General features: G+C 26.7%; 1 protein-coding gene across 1 annotated transcript; it reads left to right on the plus strand.

The window, feature by feature from the left end:
• Positions 1–20,036: 20,036 nt before the first annotated feature.
• DSM5745_09271 (dynamin family protein) lies at positions 20,037–22,440 on the plus strand (the record flags this gene model as incomplete). Its single annotated transcript, XM_026751287.1, has 7 exons — positions 20,037–20,147; positions 20,200–20,427; positions 20,527–20,674; positions 20,724–20,811; positions 20,868–20,909; positions 20,959–21,052; positions 21,100–22,440. 7 exons carry the CDS (start codon positions 20,037–20,039, stop codon positions 22,438–22,440), a joined length of 2,052 nt encoding a protein of 683 aa, XP_026600373.1.
• Positions 22,441–23,925: the final 1,485 nt, after the last annotated feature.

The following is a 23,925-nucleotide window of genomic DNA, read 5'->3' on the forward strand; positions in this document are numbered from 1 at the left end:
TTTTTTTTTTAATTTATATTTTATAATACATGTCACGTAGATTTAGCTTGGTGAAATACCTTGTATTTACTAGCTAATTTATTAGCTTGTTAATATATGGTAGTAAATAATAATTTTTATTAATTATTATATTTAATTTGTGGTAGTTAATATAAAAACATAAAAATTTATTAAGTTTTTAAATAAAAAGTACTAGCGCTCCAGCGCTGCTTTAAAATAGCTTAATTTATTTTTTTTTAAGTATTTTATTAAGATACTTTTTTAATATTTATAACTTATATTAAAAAAAACTATAAATAAAACCTTATAAAGGCTTCTTGCCTTTTTTTAATAAAATTTTATGCTTTACTTTACTAGTTAAAAGTTAAGCAGCTTTTTATTTAAAAAAAACTTTACTTTAGTAAATATACTAGGGTAGTAGGACTATTTTTACTCCCCCTTTAGTTTTTTTTAATTAATAAAGTATTATAAGTACCGGTTTCTTGCGCATAATTTTTATAAACTTTTATAATATTTTAATTTTAATAAAAGGTGTATAGTTTCGCCAGGTTTATTCTGCCATGATAAGGTAAAGGTTTAAATTTAATTTAATTATTTAGGAATATTTTAGGACTACTTAATAATTCTTATAAACAAGATTAATAATATAATACACTAAGTTAAATATTTTTATAACTTTTTTTAAATTATAAACCTAAGTACGGGCTTGTAAACACCCGTAATAAAAAGTAAAGATATTATTAATATATTAAACTAGTTATACCATATGGTTAGTATCTATTTTAATTCCTTGCTTTTATAAATATTAAATTAAAATAAAATTAGTATTAGCCCTAGTATTAAGTAGTATCTTAAACTATTAATTTACTTTATTTTTTTGCATCCTAAAATCCGCAAGAATAAAAAAAGTAATCTTTTTTTTTAAATTATATAACTTTAATAACTTAAGGCCAGGGGATTACTATTTATTTTTTATTAGTTTTTTTTTAGGCTTTTTTTTATTTAAACAGGCCTTTAACAAGTAGCCTAATTTACTATAATTAAAATAAAAACCCTTTTTTTTACAGCGCTTTTTTTTTTTTTAAAAAAGCAAGTTACTACCCTTTTTCTTGCCTTTTTTTTTTTCCCCTTTTTTAAAAAAACTGCTTTATTACTATTCTGGTTCCATCCTAAGTTATTCTTATTTTTTTTATTTTTAAAGTTAAAACCAGCTTTAGACTTTTTCTCCTCCTTGGCCTTTAAGGCTTTATTATACTTATTAATAAACTTTATATAAATTATTACTATATTTACTTTAAGCATAGTTTTTAGGGGTTTTTTTAACTTTTTTAAGTATAAGTAAATATTTTTATTATAGGTTTTAGTAAGTACTTGCGCCTTAAACTTTAAATTATTAAAATATAGGCCTAACTTTATAAAGCAGAGTCCTTAAAAAGTAATATTTTAAGTATTTTATTATTTAATTAAAAAATATTAGGTGGCGCGGTAGCCCTAGTCCGCAACTAGGTTAACCTATATATATATAAATTTTTTAAAATTTGCCTAAATTTACTTATTATTTTAAAGTTTAACTTAACCTTTTTAATAATTACAGGCGTCTTTTAAAGTATTTTAAATAATAAATATAATYTTTTTATTATTTATTTAAAACCTTTTAAAAGCGCTATAAAAGCAATTTTTTAAATTTTTAAACTAAATTTTAAGCTTTATTATATTTTTTTTTTTTAACTTTTTAACCTTTTTAAACTTAATCTTAGGCTTTTAAAAAGCCTTTTTTTTTTATAATAAAGCTTATAATTTTTAATAGCCTTTTAGTACCTTTTTTATATATATTTAAAACTTTTAAATCTTTTAAAGCTAGCTTTACTAGCACTAGGTTTTAAAGGTAAAGTGGCTTTAAAATAATAACTTAAGTTATTTAAGCTTAACTTTAAACTAAAATTAAAAAAATTACTAGGGTTAATTTTTTTTAAAGCTTATTAAAAATATTAATAAAAAGATTAGCGCGGGGATTAATAAAAAAATTAATATAAAAATTAATAATTTAATGCTATTTTAGCTCCGGGTTGCAGGGGTAATTTTTCCTTATTTTTTTTAAAAAAATATTTTAACTTTAACACGCGATATTAATTATATTAGGGTTAAAAAATAAATAAGCCAGGAGTTATAGTCCTAGGCTATTCCCCCTTTAAAATAGCTTTAGTTATAATAAATTTTAGATTAATAAACTTTAATAATAATATAAAATAATAAGGTAAAGGGTGTATTTTACCCTGCGTTTTATTAAGCTAATAAACTAAATTATTTAAGTTAGGTTTTTTTTTTAATTATTTTTAATAGCAATAGGATTTTTAAGCATAAATAAAAAAGGGGATATTTTTTTAGCTATTTAAGTTTAGGTTTTAAAAATCTTAACTAAAATGCCTGCGGACTACCTTTACTTACCCTTTAAAAATCTAATTTAAAATACTATTATTAAAAAAGTTTAAAAAGTAGTAGGTAAAAGCAACTCTAACTATAAAACTAATAAGTTTTAAAAATTTTTACTAATAATAAAAATATTAATAAAAAAATTTAATTAATAAAAATAGAGTATTTTAAACCCTGTTAAATAATATTAAAAAAGTTGCTTAAAAATTTAAAAAAAAAGCTAGCCTTAAGGCTACCTTTATAAACCTTTAAGCTACGCTTAAGCTATTCTTAATTAAAAAGTAAATATAGGTTTAAATACTTTACGCACGGGTTTTTATTTTAGCCTATACTTAAGGCCTACCCTAGTCTTGCTTAATTAATAACTAAAACCCTAAATACTAATAACCTAGTTAAGTTATATAGCCTAACATAATAATAAGGTATGCTAAGCCTTAGCGGCCTAAGGCCAAAGCTTAGGTGCTAATTCTGGATTAATAGTGGATTAGCTCTAGTAATATTAAATGGAAAAACGTTGGCCCTGATATTATCGCGTTTTTTTAATATTCTTTCTTATTTTTAACTAATATAATTATTAGTGTTAGTATTATGCGCTTAACCCAAGTATTCACTATTTTTTTATTTTAGTTACTTTAAGCATTAGCAGGGCCATCCTTAATAAAATTAGGTTTTTAACTAAAAATATTAAAAATAATAGCCTTTGCGCCCGGGTAATAATAAATATTTAAGTTATATACTTAAAACTTTTTTACCTACTGCACTAGTTACTTAAAGTAAGTTCTTATAATAATAAGGTACTTAAAACTTTTGTGGTTAGTAATAACTTTAGTTATAGTATTATTTTTAAAATAATAATCTTATTAATATAACACCTTTTTAATCGCGAGAAGCTCCTTTTTTTATATTAGGTAATTTTTTTTAATATTATTAAATTTATAGCTATTATAAGTAATAGGATATTAATATTCCTAATTATTTTACTAGTTAAAAACCATGCTAATTACCCACTTTAAGGTGTTTATTTTAATCCTAAAAAATTTATATAGCTTTATAATCTTAAGTATTAAAATATTAGTTAATACCTTTTTTAAAATAATAAATATAAATTTATATTAAATATTTTATTATACCGCACGATACTTTTTTTTTTACTTAATAATATTTTTTTTCTTAAAAAGTTTGTGCAGCGGTACAGTAATTTTAATAAAATTTTTAATATATTTTTAATAATATATAACAAGGCCTAAAAATTACTAAACTTTATAAATATTTTAAGGTCTTAGCTAATTTTAAATAATATTTAACTTTACTAGTATAAGTTAAGCATATTCATGCCTAATAATATAACTATAAAACTTTAATTTTTTTATAGTAAAAATGCACTTAAAGCCTTTAGTAAATAGCTTATTATTTTTAAGGGCTATTATAATTTAATAAAAGTGTTTTTTATACTTTTTAATAAAGTTAAAAAAAATAAAAATATTATTAAGGTATATAATATAAGTTCTCCCTATATAAGGGGCAAGAACTTAGTTTATTAATATTTAAAAGGTGGCTAGGGCGTTACTTAGCTTAAATAATATTATTAAAAATTTATATTTTTTAAAAATAATATTAAAAGTTATTTTTTAAACTAATACTTTGCCCATCCGCACCTGCTAATATCCTAAAAAAAAATTAATTTTAAAAAAATATTAAGCAGGTCCCACAAGGTTAATAAAGTTCTTAATATAGGAAAATAAATAGCTATTCTTAATAATTTTTTAGTTTAATAATTAATAATTAATATATATACGCTACTTACCACTAGGCTTTAAAATAAAAATAACTAAAAATTCCTAAGGGCTAGTAAAAACGCGAATAATACCCTTTTTTAAAAGCTTAATAAATTACTTTTTTAACTCCTTAAGTTTCTTTTAAAAAAGCAAATAAAAAAGTTAGTTAATAAAAAAAAATTGCCCGTGTTAATATTATAAACCATATTTTATTTTAAAGGGAAAGTTAGCAAAAGTTCTTTTTTAAATTAATTTATAAACTTTTAAGTAATTCTCTTAGCTAATTTAAATGCCTTAAATTTCTTTTTTATGCCCTTATCCTAATTAGGATTAAAGTAAATAATTATAAAAAAGGCCTGCTAAAATTATTTTTATAGTAGGCGCTTAGCTTGCTTTACTAATATAATTTTTAAAAAAGTTTAAATACTACTAATATTAGGTTAAGTTTAAATAGGCTTAATAATAAAAAGGCATCTCCTATTAATAGCAGGAAAATATATTTTATTAGTACTAAAGTTTACCCTTAAAAAGTATTTATAAAGCTAGTCCTTCCTTAAAATAATATTATATTTTAAAATATTTATTTTTTATAAATAATAAATATACTTTTAACTACTAAGCGCAAGCAGTACTTAAAAGCTTTTATATACTTTTACCTATTATTTATTAATTATAGTAACTTTAAATTTATTAAGCAAGCCCTTTACCTTATATAATTATAATAGGTATAAATACTTCTTATTAATAAAAAATTATTTTACGCCTGTATTAATAAAAACTTAAAAGTACTTAGCACTAGTAAGGTTAGTGCTAATACTTACCTAGTATTATAAAATATTTTTACTAATAATATATAACTTAGTTTTAGTAACTTAAAAAATAAATAATACTATATAAGGCTTAGGGTCCTCCTGCTTTAGGTTCTTGGAAAAGATTTTAAAAAGGTTAATAATAATAAAAAAAATATATTTAAAAGCCTTTATTATTTTAGTTATTAATACTTTTAAATTTAGCAGCTAGTCCTATTTCCTAGATAAGATAGCTTAAAATAATTAGGGTAAAGGTATTTACTATTACTATAATTAAAATAAAAGTAGTTATAAGTGCATTATTTTTTTTAGCTAATATTATTAGGGTTTAGGTTAGTATTAGGTGCAGGGGCGGATTAAAGGTTTTATACTTTTTTTTTTAATTACCTTAACTAGTAAGTTAATAGCCTTAACCATAACCTTTTAGTATAGGATTTTTAACTAGGGCCCTAATTAAAGTAGTTTTAGTAATATTTAAATTTATAGCGTTTAAATTATAGTAACTAGATTTTTTACTAAAACTAAAACTATATAAAAAAAAATAATTACTAAAGCCTTTTTAAGTAAATTTTTTTATATAAAGGCTTTATTTATATAAGGTAAAGCATTTAATTACTACTTTAAAAATAATAGGGTAATTATAATTATAAGCCTATTTAGCCTAAAGTTTAAGCTTAGCCTTATTAATAAAATTTATAATTTAAACCTTTATAAATACAGGGTGTTTAAGTAAGCTAATAATAATTTAAAAGCAGCTATTATAGCTTTATACTTTAATATTATTTTAAGCTATATTTTAATATTAAAAATAATATTTTTAGGCACTAAAATACTTTTTAAAGTTTTAATAAACCTAATCTTTAAGTTACTTAAAAGTGGAGATTTATTTAGGTATAGTTTTTTAATTTTTTTAAAACTAGCAAGTATCCCAGCGCTTTTTAGCCTGGCTAGTAAAAAAGTTAATAATAATTAAAACTTTTTTATACTTACTAAAGTCTTAGCTATAAAAAACATACTTATTATAAAAATAATAATTTATATCTTAAATTTATATCTTAGCTGTGTTTAAGTTAATATAACCTTTGTACTTAATAATACTTTTAAAATTAAAGATTTTTTAGGTAGTTAATTTTTTATTAAATAATTAGCCTTGGGCGTTTTTCTAGCACTTATAAAATAAGTTATTTAAAATAATAAATTAAATAAATAACCCTTGGGTTTTTTTATTTTAGCTAGTTTATTTTTAAAAAAATTTAACCTTTATATATTATAAGTTATACTACGCGATAACCACGGGGTTAATAGGGTTAATTAGGTTTATAAGGTATTTTATAATAATTAGTTAATTAAAGTTAAATAAAATACTAAAAAAAAGTTTTAATAAATTAAAAATTAAATAAAAAACTTAGTTAAAATAATTAATATTTTTTTTTTTTTATTTTTTTTAATGGTTTTTATAGCACAAGTGTTACCCTTGCTTAATACCCTTAATTATTACCCTTGCTTTAAAAAGCTAGTAGTAATAATAATTACTATAAAATTTTTTTTATATAACTAGGGTTAAGTTACTAGTTAAAAAACCTTTAAACTTTTTTATTTATATAATTAAAAATATAATTTTTTAGTTAAATATACAGGCAAGGTAACAACCCTTATTATTATTAATTATAAAAAAAATCCTAGCTGCCTTGCTACCTAAGCATAAAGTTTTTTAAAATAATAATTAAATAAATATTTTTTACTAGCGTTAATAAAAGGGGTTTTTAGGTTAGGTAATTATTAATTATTTTTATTAATATTTTTAGTATAGCTCTCGGGCCCCTTAAAAATTTTTTAAGCTTTAGTTTTTTTTTTTTTACTAAAAAGGTATAGGCAGCGTTAAGTAGTTTATATTATTAATAAGCCTTGCTATAAATATATTATTAAGTAATTTTAATAATTAGGTATAATAATTATTTTATTATTATATTTAATTAAATCCTATAGCGTTATAAAAGCTTATTAATTAAATAATTAAAAATATGCTATTAAATATAATAATACTAGCGCTGGAAATTACCCGGCTAGTAAGGCTAGGTAATTAAAAAAAATATATAAAAAAAAAACTAAATATAAAATTATCTTAAGGTTTTTTATTAAGGCCTTTAAGCGCTTTATATAGCTTTTATTTAGGGTGGTAAGGCCTAAGTGTTATTCCTTAAGGCCACTAATATTCCTAGGCCTTGGCATTGCCACGGCCAAGGAAGTGGCCTAAGGCATCAACACCAGCGATAAAACCACACTAATATTTAAAAAAAAGTTTGGGTTATTTAAGGGGCTAGTAGCTTTATAGTTAATAATAACTAAAAAAAACTTAAAAGTAATACTAAATAACATAGTGTTAAACTAGGAAAAAAAGGTAGTGGTTAATAAAAAAGTTTATATTTTAGGTAAAAATAGTACTAGGTAATATTACCTTTTTACTTAAAAAAGTCTTTTTAACTTTAAGTAATTTAGGTAATAGTGTTTTTTTAAGCTTAACTAATAATAGTGTCTTTTTAACAACGCTAGGTAGCTATTTAAAAAAAATATTAATATATTATAAAATAAAGGCATGGCTGTTATTATTTAAAGGAATAAAAATTAATTATTATAAAAAAAAGTATTTTAATAAATATAGGTGGTTATTTTTAAAAAATAAAGCTAGAGGCAAATACAGGTATATTAGGATAAAAAAAATAAGTAAATTATAAAAACTAAAGGTAAATAAAAAATACTATAGTATTTTAATTTAAAATAGCTAAATTTTTATTACTAAACATAAGTTCCCTAAATTTATTATAGGTAAATTTTATAATTATAAACTAGCTTTTTATTATAAATAAACACACTATAAAGGTTAAAATTAATAAATAAATATAAATATTACCTCTAGCCTAAAGGCATCTAATCTATATAAGTATATAACTTAAAATAATAAGTATTTATTAACCTAATACTAATCCTATCCTAATATTATATAATACTATTAAACGCTAATAACTAAAGCAAGCTTAAAAAAATTATTATGTAAACATGTTATAATATAAAAAAATATTAATAGTAATAGCAGCATAGTTTATAATAATAAAAAAGAAAATAAAAAATATATTCTAGTATTTCTTAGCTATTAATTTTAATATTTTTTTTAAAAGGGTAGTTAAAAAATACTTTATTACTAGGGGCGGGATATTTTTTTGCTTTTATTTTTTACTAGGCTATTTACTAAATAATAGCTTTTTAAAACAACCTTTATTTAAATTAGTATATTTTTTATTTATTACTAGGTAATTTTAAAAGTTTAGTAACTTCTTTCATATAGCTACTAAAGTTTAGTTACTAGTATTATATAAATTATTATAAAGCTTTATTTCCGCGGCTAAATATATATAAATATTTAAATAATAATTAATTTATATGCAGGATAGGATAGTAGTAATATTAGAAACTTATACTTAATAAAAAACTAGCTATACTTTAAAAACTTATTATAATTAATAAGATTTTATAATTAGTACTATATTTAAAAAAAAATAGGGGTAAAAAAGGTTTTAAAAAAATAGTTAACTAGCTTTTACTTTACTTAAAAAAAATTACTAATAAAATTAAGATAAAAAATAACTAGTTACTCCGCACGTGTTTTTATTTTTATTAATTTAATATAATTTTAGCTAGGTTAATTAAATTATAATAATACTAAAAATAGCTTAGGGTACTTATAAGTATTTAATTTAGTATTTATAACTTTTAATTATAACATGTATTATAATAATATAAAAATATATTAATAAAATTAAAGCTTTTTTTATTAATTAAAGTAAGCTTTTTATAAATAATAATATCTAGTCCGGTGTTATAATAAAACTAAATAAAATAAAGCTATTAAAGTTAATATATAAAAGTATTTTAGCAGGCTATAAATTCTTTTTTATACTAAAGGGCATGGGGGTGTTTAATTTTAAGTATTTATAATAAAAAAAAAATAATTATAGCTAAATTTACCTTTTTATTAATAGGGCTATTTATCTTTATTTATAAAATTTTAGGCTTATTTTTTATACTATTTAAAATTCTAGTTTCCGCGGGTGTTTTATTCCTACTACTTTTTTTTATAAGTAATATATTTAATATAGTAAAAGTAGCTTTATATTATTTATATAGCTAAAAATGATATAAAAACTTAAATTTACTTTTAAATTATTAAAAGTGGCCTAGGAATTTAAATTTATGTTTATAGTACTAGTATTTTAATAATATTTAAAATATAATATTTAAATATTTATCTTATAAGGGTTTTTATAATAATTAAAAAATAAAAGTTAGTTATTTTTAAGTTATTTTTAAAAATAATAAAATATTAGAAACTAGGTACCTTTATTAGCTTTTTTTAGTAGTAGTAGTAGTAATAATATCTGCCTTTTTTTTAGTAACTATAGTAGTAGTAAAATCTACCTTTTTTTTAATAGCTACTACTGCTAACTATAAATTAGCCCTACCTTAGGTTAATATTTATATGCGTTTTAAGTAGCTATTTTAATTAATTTTAATAGCTAGAGATCTTTCTCTTGCTATTATAATAAAATAAGATTTTATTACTATATAAAATAAAAGTTTAAAAAAAATAAAATATAATTAAATTAATTTTATATTAAAAAAGAAATAACCGGCCAGGGAATAACTAGCCTATATAAATAAAATTAAAAAGGTTAATATAAATTAGCTAAGATAAATAACTACAGGAGTTTATAACTAATAAATAGTATATATAATAAGGCTAAGCCCTTATTATTATATAACCCTAAACCTACCCTAATAAAAGCCTAGCAAGAAGTATAAAAATTATTTTTATTTTTTAAATTACTTACCTTAAATATTTTTTTACTACCTTTTAAAAATTTTTAAAATTAAAAGGTTATTAAGGTCGCTGGCCCAGGTAAATTATTTTTTTTATTTTTTTTTATTTTAATTTATTCCTGCCTGTCCCAGCCTGTCCTAGCTAGTTATAAAATTAAAAAAATAGCCTTAAAACTTTTTTAATACCTTGCCTAAATTTATTTATATTTATTTTTACCTTTTTTAGTTACTTTTTAATACTAGGTACACGTATTTATCCCTAATAAACTAATATTATATTTAATAGTAAGAATATATTATAAAATATTAAAAAATATATTACTATGTTTTACTAGGGCTAATAGCTACTTTTTTTTAATATTATAACATGTTAACTTTTTTACTAGCCTAGGAAATATATATTTATAAAATTTTTTAAAAATACTTAGTAAAAAAAAGCGCGTTTTTTAGTACCCCTTAATTAAAAATAACGCGTTAAATATCCCTAAATATTACTTATTATTTTTTAAGGCCTAGCTTAACCCGGAGGTCTAAATAGTAAATAACTAGGTAATTAATAATTAAATTAAAATTATTAAGCCTGGGGTATTAAACTAAAACATAGTATATATATTTTATACTTAATAAATGCCTTTTATATAATATTAATTATTTTTAAAAAAAACTAAAATATAAGGTAACCAAGAACTGCAAGCCTGTTTTATTAAAGTAATTATATAAATAGTAGTATAAAAAAAATTATAAAAAAGGTTAAGGTTATTTTAAATTTTAAGATTATATATTAAGACACGCTATTTTTAATTAAGAAGGCGGAGGTAAAGGCAGTAGTAGTAATAAATATTATTTAAAATAGCTTTTTTAATATAAATAAGGTAAATAATGCGGAGCTAACTAATACAAACAAGGTAAATAATATAGGTAAAGCAAAAAATATAAATAAGGTAAATAACATAAAAATAAATACTTTTAAAAATGCTTTTACTCGTGCTCTTATAAATATAATAAATATAACTAATATATTTAGTATAATTAAAATAATTAAGGATACTAATATAATAAAAATAAATATAGCTAAAAATATAGTTAAGAATATAGTTAAGAATATAGCTTTAAATATAATTAAAAATATAGCTTTAAATACTAAGTTAAGCAAGACTTTTTTTACTTTAGGCATAATACTACCCCTAAACTAGGTACGCTATAAAAATATTAATAAGTTAAAAAAAATGCCCTAATAATAGTATACTTTTATACTACCTTTTTTTTTACCTAATGCTTAAATTATAGTTACTTAAATATAATATTATATAAAGTTAGTATAAAATACTTATTAAAGTGCTATAACGTTTAAATAATATATCCCTTATTATATTACTCCCTACTTTTTTAGGCTAGCTTAAAAAAAATACTAAAGGTTAATTTTATTTTATACCTTTACGCCGTGTTAAGGTGCCTGTAATTAATATAAAGCTATAAATATTAAGTACTCCGGATAAAAAATACACGCTAAATACTTTAATATAAATATATTTTATTAATTTTATTTCCCTTATTTTAACTCTTGTGAAATCCCTATTTTTTATATAGTAAATTTACTAAAAAATAGTAAAGTTTATTAATATACTTATAAAACTTTAACATGGCGTTACCTAGGGTTTTTTAATTTAAATAACCTTTAAATAGTTTATATAATATTTTAGGCCTGTTAGTAATTATATTACTATACTTTTATTAAACTTTATTTAGTATAAATATTAAAAGCTTAATTATACTTGTATATTTAACTTTTATATATATATTAGCCGCATTAACTACGTTAGTATTAATTATATATTATATATTATTAAAGTATATTTTAAAGATATTATTTTTTAGCTTTAGGTTATTTTAAAAAATTTTAAGGTACCAAGCATGCTTGCCTTAACTACTTAATATTTAGGGTTCCTAATAAATTTAATAAAACTACTTATTTATAAAAATAAATATATTTTAATTATAAAATACTAGCTTCTTTTTTATAAGCCTTACGTGACTTTTAATTATAAATACTAAAACTTATTATTTTAGCCTATAGTATTACCATATAGTTATTTTATTATTTATTATATTTTAAATAAAAAACACAAGCTCCGGGCTTTTTACCTATTTTTTTTTATTATAGTAAATAAAAAATTAAAGTATATAACTATTAGTATTTTATAAATTTTTTTACTTTAAGCACCCTGCCTATATTTTTTTTATACTAAATATTTATAAATAAATTTAGTTTATACTAGACTATATATAAATCTTTTATAGGTATTTATATTATTTTTATAAGTATAATAATAAATAAATATATAAAACTATATAATATATTTATAATTACACTGGGTCCATATAAAATAAATTTTAAAAATATAATTAAAAACCTTATTATACTTAGCAAGCTTAACGCAGGGATTAAGGTAATATATAATAATACTATATATAAGGTTTTTGCGTTTATTCTAGTATTTTTTAGGAATATACTATAATAAAATATTAATTATAGTTTATTAGGCCCTACTACTTATATTTTTTATTAATTTTGCCTTATTAATAAGTTAAGCTAATATAACCTAAATATTAATTTAATTAAGCTTAAAAGGTACTATAACTAAACCTTACTTTTATATTAACTTGTGTATTAAAAAATAGGTAAAAAAAATCTAAGTTTTACTAAAAGTATAATCTAGTATTTTTTTTTACCTTTATTTAAAATAGCTCCCGCTTAAATTTTAAAGCACTTTTTTTTAATTAATATTTATTATATTAATAATACTAGCTTAAACTAAATAATACATATTTTATTACTTAAGCACGTACTTATTAAATATAAAAAAACTAGATACCTTGTTATTTTATAATACTTCCCTTTTTTAATTAATTAGTAAAAATTATAGTTGCCTTTTATGTATATAAAGTTATACTATTTTTAAAAGTATATATATATATTAATAGTTATTTTTTTATTACTCCACTGCTATATAAAAAGACATTAAATTAATAATGCTTTTTATAAGGTAATATATAAGCTTTTTAAAAAAAAAATAAAATAACCCTAAAAATATTATTACTAATATTTTTATTACTATTACCCGGAGTAACAGCGTAATTTAATAATATTTTATAAAGTTTAAAAACTAATTTTAACTTAAATATATAATTAAGTAAGTATAAAGCAAAATTTAATATATAACTAAAGCCGCTGTTATTATAATAAAAAAAATTATATTATATTAATCTTGGTTTTAATCTTAATCCTAGTTTATTATAATAATAATATTAAATTAAAAGACAATACTAGCTAGTAGTTAAAGTAATTAAACTAGCCTTATATTAAGGTGGTTAATTAAAATTAAAAAAAGCAGGGGTATAAAAGCCCTCTAGTAATAGCCTAATATATATATAGAATTTTATTATCCCGTGTAGTTTACTAAGTATATAACTTTATAAAATAATAATATTTTTATTAAAAAATATAAAAATAAGTAAGTTTATATAATTTATAATTACTTAGTACTTTTAGTTTATCCTAGTCTCCTATTTTAAATATAAGTCTTTTATTTTATTTTATATTAGTAGTAAAAATTAATATTTTTAGCTTTTAGTATTCCTGTTTATATTAAATTTTATATTTTAACTTTTCTTACTTATTTTACGTATAAGTATTCTAAATTACTTAATTAAATATTATTTCTACGTGCACTAAAAATAAAAACTAATAATTTACTATTTTTAAGGTATTTAAAAATTAAGTTTATTATATAAATTACCGCGAACCTAAATAAGATTTACTTTTTAATAAATACCTTTTTATATTTATGTAACTTTTTTTTAATAGTATAATAAAAAATAATAATATCTTAATTTTAAAACTTTAAAATCTTGCGTAATATTATTTAATAGTTTTTAAAGTAATATAGCTACTTAGTTTTAGGCTATTAAAAAAAATAGGGATAATAAAAAAAAAGGCTTGGGGTACTTTAGCCTAATATTATTATTAAATTTACTTTTTTATAAAAATATTTTATTATTATTTACTATACCTAGCAGCAAGGTATAGGCTTAAATAAGTATTTTAAAGTAGCTTTACCAGGCCTTAAAATTTTATTAATTTATTAATAGTATTTACTTAATATATTATACTAAATATAAATTCCCACCCTTTATAAAAATACTAAATAATATTTAATAATACAGGCGGGTTGCTATAAGCACGTAATAAGTAATAATTAACTTTATTTTATTTTTTTTTTATTTTACTTTTACTTTTTAATATTATTTTTAGCTATGGACTTTTACTCTTGCGTAATATTATTTATTTTAAGTACCTTTACTAAGTTATTTTTAATGCTTTTAGGGGCAGGTAATATATATTTTAATAAGGTAGTATTATTATATACTAAAAAGCTTTTATAAAATAAATTAAATTATTTTTTACTTATTAGCTTATAAATAAAAAACAGTAAGTATTCGTGTTTTTTATATTAATAATTTTATATTAATATATCCCGCGTAATACTATTTTAAATTTATTTTATATATAAAAAACTAAAAAAAAATTATAATTAGTTTTTAGTTTATTAAAATAGCATTTTATTATTTAGTTTTAATTTTAAATACACTACTAGTGGCGCTGCTTTAATCTACCTTAAATAGCTTGCTACCTATAAATAATATTATTAATACTATAATAATATACTATAATTAAAATATAAAGTTTTTCTAGCTAAAAATACAGCAGTAACTTAGGAAAACATAAATATAAATATAATAATTACTAATATAATTTAATATAAATATTAATTTAATATAAATAAATTAAACTTAATTTAATGGCCCGGGGGACAAGATACCATAAAATAAATATATATAATAATTATAATTTTTTAATTTATACTAGCTAAGGTAGCTTAAATAATTTATTAAACTTTACCCTTACATATTATAAAAATTAAAGTTATTATACTAACTTTTTTAGGTTTAAGCCCCGCGAGAAAAGGCTTAATTAAATCTATAAATTTAGGCATAATAAAATATATAAAATTTAGCTAGCAAGGTAAAAAGTAAGGGTACCCCTTTACTTTTTTTTTTAAATTTTAAAAATATATAAAATTAGGTGGCTAGCTTATATAAAATTTTATACCTTTAAAAAAGGCCTTGCTAACCCTAAAATTAATATAAATTATATATTTTTTTTTATAGTAACCAAGGTTATTTTTTTTATTTATTTTTATCTTGCTCACGGCCTAATTACACCTATTAACTTTAAAAATAATTTTAAAAAAATTCTTAGTTATACCTAAGTTTATTTATAACTATTTATAACTATTTTTTTAATACCTAAAAATACCCCAGCGCATTGTTACTAAATATATTTTAATAGCTAAAACTTTTAAGTAGGTATTAATATATATTATTAAGTATTACTAGGTATATTTTTTTTTTACTAGGTTTTATTTAGGCCTTAATTTTTTATTATAATATTAATTTTTATGGTGTTTTTAACTAGGATTTTAAATTTTTTATTTACTTACCTTTAAAAGCACCTAGTTTAAACCTAGTTTATATTTTAGTATTTAATAATAGCTAACTACCTTTAGGATCCCTGTAATAATAATAAATATTTTAACTTATTTAAAAATTAAAAGTTAAGTTAACTTTATTTAGGTAGTAAATAAAGTATTAAAAAAATAAGTAAGCTAATAAACTTTTATTATAAAAACCTAAGTTTTAGCCTTTTATAATACTACTTTATTTATATAAATATTATATAATTTAATTTAAATAAAAATATAAATAAACACCCCCGGACATGTTTTTAATTTTTTTATAATATTAAAAAATAAGTTAAATAACCCAAGGTTATTTTTTAATTTTATAAAAGGGTAATAACATAATAAAAAATAAAAAAAGTAAATTATAGTAATAAATTAAAAGCCTTAAAAAACTTAATACTTAATAGCTATTTTATAAACACTTTAAAAATGCTAATTAAGCTATAATAATAAATAAAATAATATTAAAAATAATACTAAAAATAATATAAATAATACTAACCTAAAATATACTGCCTAGTAAATAAAATAATACTAAAGCTAATATTAATATTACCCAGGTATTAATAATACTAAAAGTAATACTAAAAATAATATAAATAATACTAAAGATATTACCTAGCAAATAATAATATAAATAATAATAAAAATAATAAATAGAAATAAAAATTTAACTTTAAGGTTAGGTATATAGCAGTGCACCTTGTTACTTTATAAACTTATATAATAATAGCTTACTAACTTAGCCATGCTAACGCGGTATTTTTAGGTAGTTTATAATTTAATTTTAGTATATTATACTATGCCTACTTTAGCTAGTTATTTTTACTATTAATTATACTCCTAATTAAAATAATAAGTTAATATTATAATAAAGTTTATTTTAATAAAATCTTATATACCTATTTTTTATAAAAGGTATTACTAACTTTTTTTTTATTTAAATATATATGCCTAATACTATCCTAATATTTAATAGGTTATTTTTACTTTATTTTTTAAACTAAATACCCTATAATATATAAATTTTTTTATATTTATTTTAGGTTATAATACTTGCTATTTTTACAAGGTAAATTACTATAGTTAAACTTATTTTTACTTATTAAGGTTATAAGACTACTTTATAAGATAAGTTTATATAAATAATAAATAGTTTTACCGTGTTAACTAACCTTTTTATAATATTAGCTTATTAAGGTTATAAAATTATTTTATAAGGTAAGTTTATATAAATAGCAAATAATTTTACCATGTTAATTAATATTTTTATAACCTTAGTTATTTTACTTATTATAATCTTATTAATTTTTACTAGCCTTTAAATATATACTATAATTAAAAAAAATAACCTATAAAATATATAAAAATATCCCAAGGTATTAAAAATATACCTAAATTATATAAAAAGCTAATTTTACTAAGGCTTAGCTACTTATATATTTATAAATTTATTATTACTTTTATAAATTTTTTATATATTATTTAAAAATATATAAACTTAGTATAGGGTAATATAGTAGTAATTTAATAATATATTAACTTATTTTTTATTAATATTATATAAAATACCTTTTTTAAATACAAGCTTATATTTAAAAATAGCGTTTTATAGCGCTTTAAACTTAATATATAATATATAATAATAAATAGTAATTTTAACTAATTACCTGTAGTAATAAGTCTTTATTAATAATATAGGATTTTTTTAATAATTATATTAATAGCTCCTAACTTAGTATTAATTTAATAAGCCAGAATTAACTTAAATGGCAGCGCACGGGCCCTTAATATTTTAGATTTTTATTAATATTAAATATTAATATTAATATTAGTATTAAATTAGTATTTTTTTTTATATTTATATTTATTTTAATCCTATAGCAGTGTTCTATAGCCTATATAATTAGCTTAAATAATAAATAATACTAAATTAAAACTATTAAACTAACTTATTAAGCATTATTTTTATAATATATAAATTCTAGGTAACTGCGTATTATTAATAGTAATTATACCATGTTAATATTAATTTATATTATATATAATATATAAAATTGCCTGTAATTTATATTTATAATATTTATAATATAATTTTTAAGATATATTACAACCTTAATAATATAAATAATCTTAATAATAGGTTTAATAAGCGGTAATAAATTAATTTAAATATAAACTTTATTTATAAATATATAACCTAGTAAACTTATATTTATTATTATTAAACTATATTTACCTAGTAATTTATAATAATAATTATATATATTTATTATAAATATAACATAACTACTTTACACTATGTATTTACTTTATTAATATAACTTAAAAATTAATATATATTTTTATTTTACTTTAATAAAGTATATATTATAAAGCACTTTATATAACCAAAGTTAATATGCTAGATCCAACCTGGCGCAACTATATTCCCGAACCAGCCAACGGCGGGATGGATGCATCATCACACGCCGCTCTTCCTTTCAAGGATACCCTGATTGTCCTTATATAGGGGTCTGTTCCGGGTAAACCGGTTGCCAACATCTGCTTTGACGCCGAAGTAGCTGTATGATGCCATAGATAGAAGGTTACAGCGTATTATAACACCGTACTATATCAATATTTATTGCGTAGTCGAAGCGGTGTTCCTGGTTTACCCGCCTGATGGAGCCGCCCACCTTCTCCATGCGAAGAGGGCGTCCGGTAGATGAGGGAGGGCTCCCTTAACATGGATCCGCAGTACGTAACCCTATCAGCACGCCCTGATGGCCAGAAACCACATAACATCCTGCGGAGCTGGTTGACCTTACCAGATGCTCGGGACTGTAATCTCCTCTCCTACTCCGGATCCCTGATTGGAGGTCCGCTGTCTAAATACTGAATATGAGTCTCATGTAGGAACGATTAAAGGGAGTAGGATTATGCACTGGGCATGCAGGACATGCTTATCAGCACCACACTGGTGCCGCCGTCTTACATCATGGTGCTGCTGCCTGATATGCATTCTTGTAGGATGTGCATGGAGGTTTCAAGTGATGGGAGCTGACACCTGGTTGAGGGGGGCTTCGCGAGGATGAAGGTTGTCAAACGAGGTTGTCGTACCTGAAGAGATGTCTGTCATAAGATTATTCTTTGATGATTGTAATCATAGCGCAGTATCTAGCTATCCTTTCTCAAAAGAGGCACGATGCATGCTCGGGATTGGTACAGCTGTTCGAAGCATTTATGGCTGCACTACCCAGTCTTCTCAAGTTAAGACGAGCGACACGACAAGGGAGCTTTGAGATCCAGGAATGAGCCTTGACTGTCCTATAGTCCCTGGGCATAAGGTCAACAGAATCTGTTCTCTGGGTATAGGAGAAGGCGCCGGGAGAACATCATGTCCTATCATACCTTTATCTCTTCAGTGGGACGAACAGCCGAGTAGGGTATCCAGGTCGAGCATACGCCTGCTCTAGCTGCATAAAAAGTAGGTAGTCCAACGTCTGTTCCCGAGCAATCTTCTGAGACCGCTCCACTCCTCCTGCTCCCATGTATGTACCTGGACGGCGGACGCTTCGAAGATAGGAAGATTTCGTACAGGACTCACGATTCCAACGGGAGGCTGTACTCGCAACTGCGCCGCGTCGGTAAAGCAAATGTTCGATCTTTCCATCGCCACTGCCCGTCCCCAGTCGCGGCTCTCTCAGTCACGGCTTCTAAGTCAACAATCCGTCTTACTCATTTCGCATGTCACCGAGAGCAAGACACTCCCTTGGATTTCCAAATGCCTTGCGTCAAAAAGTTCATCGGCGGTGCGGGGCGAAACCCAGTCCTGGGCCCTCTGATACCGGAAGTCAAGGAGGGTCACTCTTACCCGGTCGCAGGCGATCATAGAGTATCTCGAGTCTAAAAGCAAGACTTGCAGCAGCGAGATAACAATAACGGGCGACGTGCTCTGTGATGGGAGGATTCTTCAATAGACACAGGGGACGAAGTGATAGGATTTGGGGCGGCTGTGATATCGGAGGCGCTGGAGGGCGAAGATCAAGTAAGGCATTCTCTGAGCAGGACTCTCACTGATTGACGCATGCAGCAAGTCAGTGGTGGCACAGGCGAGAATTGAATGAGGGCCACTGGAAAGGGGAACTTATCTCTGTGCAGTGCCGCCTGGGTATCCTTGACGACTGCGGTGACAAGGCTGACGCTGCCGTTTAAAGTGGCTAACAGATTCCAACAAGAGCTATTGATTCAGGAAAGGGAAACAAAAAGAAAGTGTGGCTAGTGGCTGAAGTGATGGAAAGATCCGGAATTGTGGTGAATGCCACAGAGGTGTGAGAGGATTTGCGGCAGTGCACCAACACAAACACCAAACACAAGGTCTCTCTGAATCTGCCTTGTCGTTTTCTCCTTGGCTCCTCAACCACTCGCCCCCCTCCATGATTGTTGACCTCTACCCAGCAATTCTCTTTTTCTCTGCTATAGAAGAACGGTGCGCTTCCCATCCTGGCCTCCAGTCCTCCATTCAAACCGGGGTCTACATCGCTCCAGGGACTGACTACTTCCTCACCATGCAGTTGAAAGCAACCATGGCGCTCAAAGCAGCCACCGACCTTCAAAACGAAAAGCGATCGAGAGTCCTTGAGGTCATTGACAAGCTCCGCGAACTAGGTGTCAGCGAGAGCGTCTCTCTACCCCAGGTTTGAGCACCAAAGCGCCAGAGTGAAAACCCAGAGGACTAACACAGTTCAGCTTGTCGTGGTGGGAGACCAGTCCAGCGGCAAGTCATCCCTGCTTGAAGGTCTGACTGGTCTCTCTTTTCCCGTCGCCAGTGACCTCTGCACTCGTTTCGCAACCCAAATCGTCCTCCGTCGCGCACCTGAACATGATGCTGGAGCAAGGATAACAATCATACCTGGACCATCTTCCCAGTTAGACGAGTCTCTTGAAAAGAAGCTCAAGACGTTGAGAGAACGCTCGGTGCGGATCAGTTTGGCAGCGATGAATTTGTGCAAGTCTTTGATGAGGTACGCAGTTTTTGACCGTGAAGGAGGGGCAGTTACTGATTAACCCCGACAGGCTGCAGAGGCCATGGGCATACCCGGACCTAGCACCACCAACATCGAGAACATTGACAAGAGGTTTTCAGACGATATCTTGAAGATCGAACTCTCTGGCCCCGAACATCACCACCTCTCAGTAGTCGATGTTCCGGGCTTATTTCACAGTACGTCACTTCCACAAAATATTCAACTGAAAATTACTCACCCAGACAGATCCGACCAAGTATCAGACCGAGGAGGACAAGTCCATCATTCGAACGCTCATCAAGGACTACATCACTGACAAGCGGACTATTATCCTGTTTGTTGGCCCGTGGTAGGAACAAAAGATAAAGTTGAGTGGCTAACTACGAACAGTGCCGTTATGGACGCGCGAAACAACCTTGCGAACCAGGGAGTGTGAGTTCGCAATCATTTATTTGCGGATCGCCCATCTAACACATTTTAGGTTCTCAATGGCAAGAGCCGCAGATACAGCAGGACGACGCACTGTTGGAATCATCACCAAATGCGATGCCGTCGAGAAGGGCGACGAGGCCGGGGTATGTATCGACTACACCATCATAAGCATATGATTGACGCGTGATAGGTTATTCGGATTGCCAAGAATATGGTCGAAAGATTGACTCACGGCTGGTTTGCAGTGAAGAACCGCTCTACCAGAGAGATCGAAGAAGGCGTGACTATTGAAGGTCGTCACCGAAAGGAGAAGGAATTCTTCGCTGGAACTGCGCCGTGGAAGGAGCTCCGTAAAGATCGCGTTGGAATCCATTCTCTGAAGAAGTTCCTCGGTGGATTGCTTTACGACCACATTCGAAGCGAGTTCCCAAATGTTGTTAAGGACATCGAGGCCTCGCTATCCACAGCCGAGGGGGACCTTGAGCTTCTCGGTCCGTCTCGCCAGACAGCTATCGATCAGCGACGTTTCCTGAACCGCATAGCCAACATGTATCAGAAGGGGGTGGACGATGCACTCGGCGGCAACTATGATCCAGAACTCGGCGAAAAGAGTGCCTTGAAGCTTCGCATGCATGTGCAGGCTCTGAACTCCGAATTCTCCCAGGAGATGACGAAGAATGGTCATGCCAAAGCGTTCCGCACACCCGATGACAAGGAGGACCCTGAGTTTCACATAGCCCAAATAGCGTCGTCCGTGTCAGCGGTGCAACCTGCGGAAAACATCTACGACTGGATTCGCCGTATCTACCGAGACTCTCGCGGCACAGAGCTTCCGGGTACGGTGAACCCCCGGGTCCTGGAGAATCTGTTTCGTCAACAGTCTGGGCCGTGGAAGAATATTGCTCTGGCTTATATCGCCAAGGTCAATGATGCAGTCAAGGCTTATAACCAACAGGCAATCGTCAGAGTCATCCGTGACGATGAGATTAAGGGAAAACTTGCTTCTCGTCTCGCACGTTTCCAAGATGTATCGCAGACTCGAGCAACGACCGAATTCTCCCGCATTCTCGAAGATGAGAGAGGTGGCATCCTCCAGACAGTTAACCACTATTACGCGGAGACGCTCAGTGCTATCCGGGATGAGCGCCTCCGTGCTAGGTTGAAGAAGCAGATGGGCCTTCAGGAAAATGCGTCGTCCTCTTTTAATCTTAACGACGTGATGAAGACTATTCAGCTTAGCAACGAGGATCAGGCCGTCCACGACATTCATGACATTCTCAAAGCATACTACAAAGTCGCTCTCAAGCGGTTCACGGACAATGTTGTCATTCAGATAGTCGAGCGCCATATCCTCGGCCAAGGTGGACCTGTTAGAGCACTGTGCTCGGACATGATGAACGAGCTAGATGAGAGCGATCTGCTGGACCTCGCCGGCGAGAACTTCTTGACCTCCAGCTTGCGCAATGAGTTGGTCAGCAAGTGCGAACGTTTCAAGGAGGCTCTCGAGATAGCGAAACACGCAGGTGTTTGAGAAGATCACTGTTTCTTCGAAGGCTACGAGTTTGTTGAGGCTATTGTTTCTGGTGCTACTTTGGTTCCTGGTTATGCCTAGACTAGAATGGTTCATGTCTTGTACTGAAGATCCTAGATATTGTCTTTACTAGAACGACTCTGTCATGCTGTTTCGCAAGATCCTCCTGTCAGATGCTCTAGGGATTGCTGTCCCATTCGTGTTTTTTTTGTCTTGTTCTGTGTATGCTAGCTTGAGGCCCATCTTGTACTTATGTCGAATGCAGCCACCCTATAGTATCCCCGAGGGCATACTGATCAGTAGCTGCTTTTTCCTTGTCGCAGCAGTCCGCCTGAACCTGACCGAAGTTTCTCCTGTTGGCTTTATTAATCGCAACCGCACCCATTTGCTTCGCTTGAGTTTAGCTGATTATCATCACTTCCCTACATAAGTCTTCTAGGCTTCGCTATGTTCACCGCGCCTAGCCTTCGACCCTCGGCCAATCTAACTTCTACACCTCCTTAAACCTCAAATAAGATACTGCCCAGCCTGGCTACAAGCATGCTACTTATATTAGTGCGCTGAGCGGCACAAGCTCCGCCGGCGCCTTTATCATTTGTATCCTGCAGACTTGGAGCGCATGTGCATCCGGGCATAAGACGACTATCCGTCTAGGCGCGGCCATACCGGTTGACTATGGTATGATACCATGAGTTGGGGCAAATCAGCCTTAAATTCGATTTTCCACGACCTAGTCTTAATCACTGCAGTCCGTATATCAGCTTGATTCGTTTGTCTGATACACATGATAAAGAGCCTTTGCCTCCTTTGTTGACTGAAAGACGCCCCATAAAGGCCTTTGTACGATGCAGTCAATGAGACCAGGTCATCCGCTTAAACTGGATTGGAACGGTCTCACACTGGCATCTGATTCTTTGTAGTTATAAAGGCTCAATGCCTCTTTCGAACCTGATGGAGTCAGATAATACACGCATCCAAGGCATCTCCTTCTTTATCACTAGGCCATCATGTGTTGGAGCTCTTTCAGCTTAAAACGCCACCGACAGGTCCATAAGCCTAGACGAACTTGCTAATTTGCACTCATAACTGGGATATGCTTTAGGAGAGAGCCTGCTTTGTCCGGCTTTGTAGGAGACGTGCCGCGATCAAGTATAGTCAGCATCTTAAAGGTTGAGGGTACCTGTCACCTGGCCAGTGACCCTCAATCACCTCCAATTTGCTATTTTTGGAACCCTTTGCTTCGTCCGACCAAGATAGCTTTGCCTTGCCAAGTCGCTTTGTAAGTCATGTGCGAGGTTCGTTGTTGGTCTTTGCCAGCAGGGCAAGACAAAGCATTCCCTTCCCTTCACCAAACCCCAGTACCAATACTTAACTATCCTGTTATGCCGTGTGAAATCGCCTTTTTCTTTTCTTCATACTTCGCCTACCTTTCATATTGCACCGCCTCTTTCTCTGAGACATATACGCCCCTTTTCATTCTCAAAC

This window comes from Aspergillus mulundensis, assembly GCF_003369625.1.
Source record: "Aspergillus mulundensis strain DSM 5745 chromosome Unknown scaffold_11, whole genome shotgun sequence".
In the NCBI taxonomy this organism is placed as follows: domain Eukaryota; kingdom Fungi; phylum Ascomycota; class Eurotiomycetes; order Eurotiales; family Aspergillaceae; genus Aspergillus; species Aspergillus mulundensis.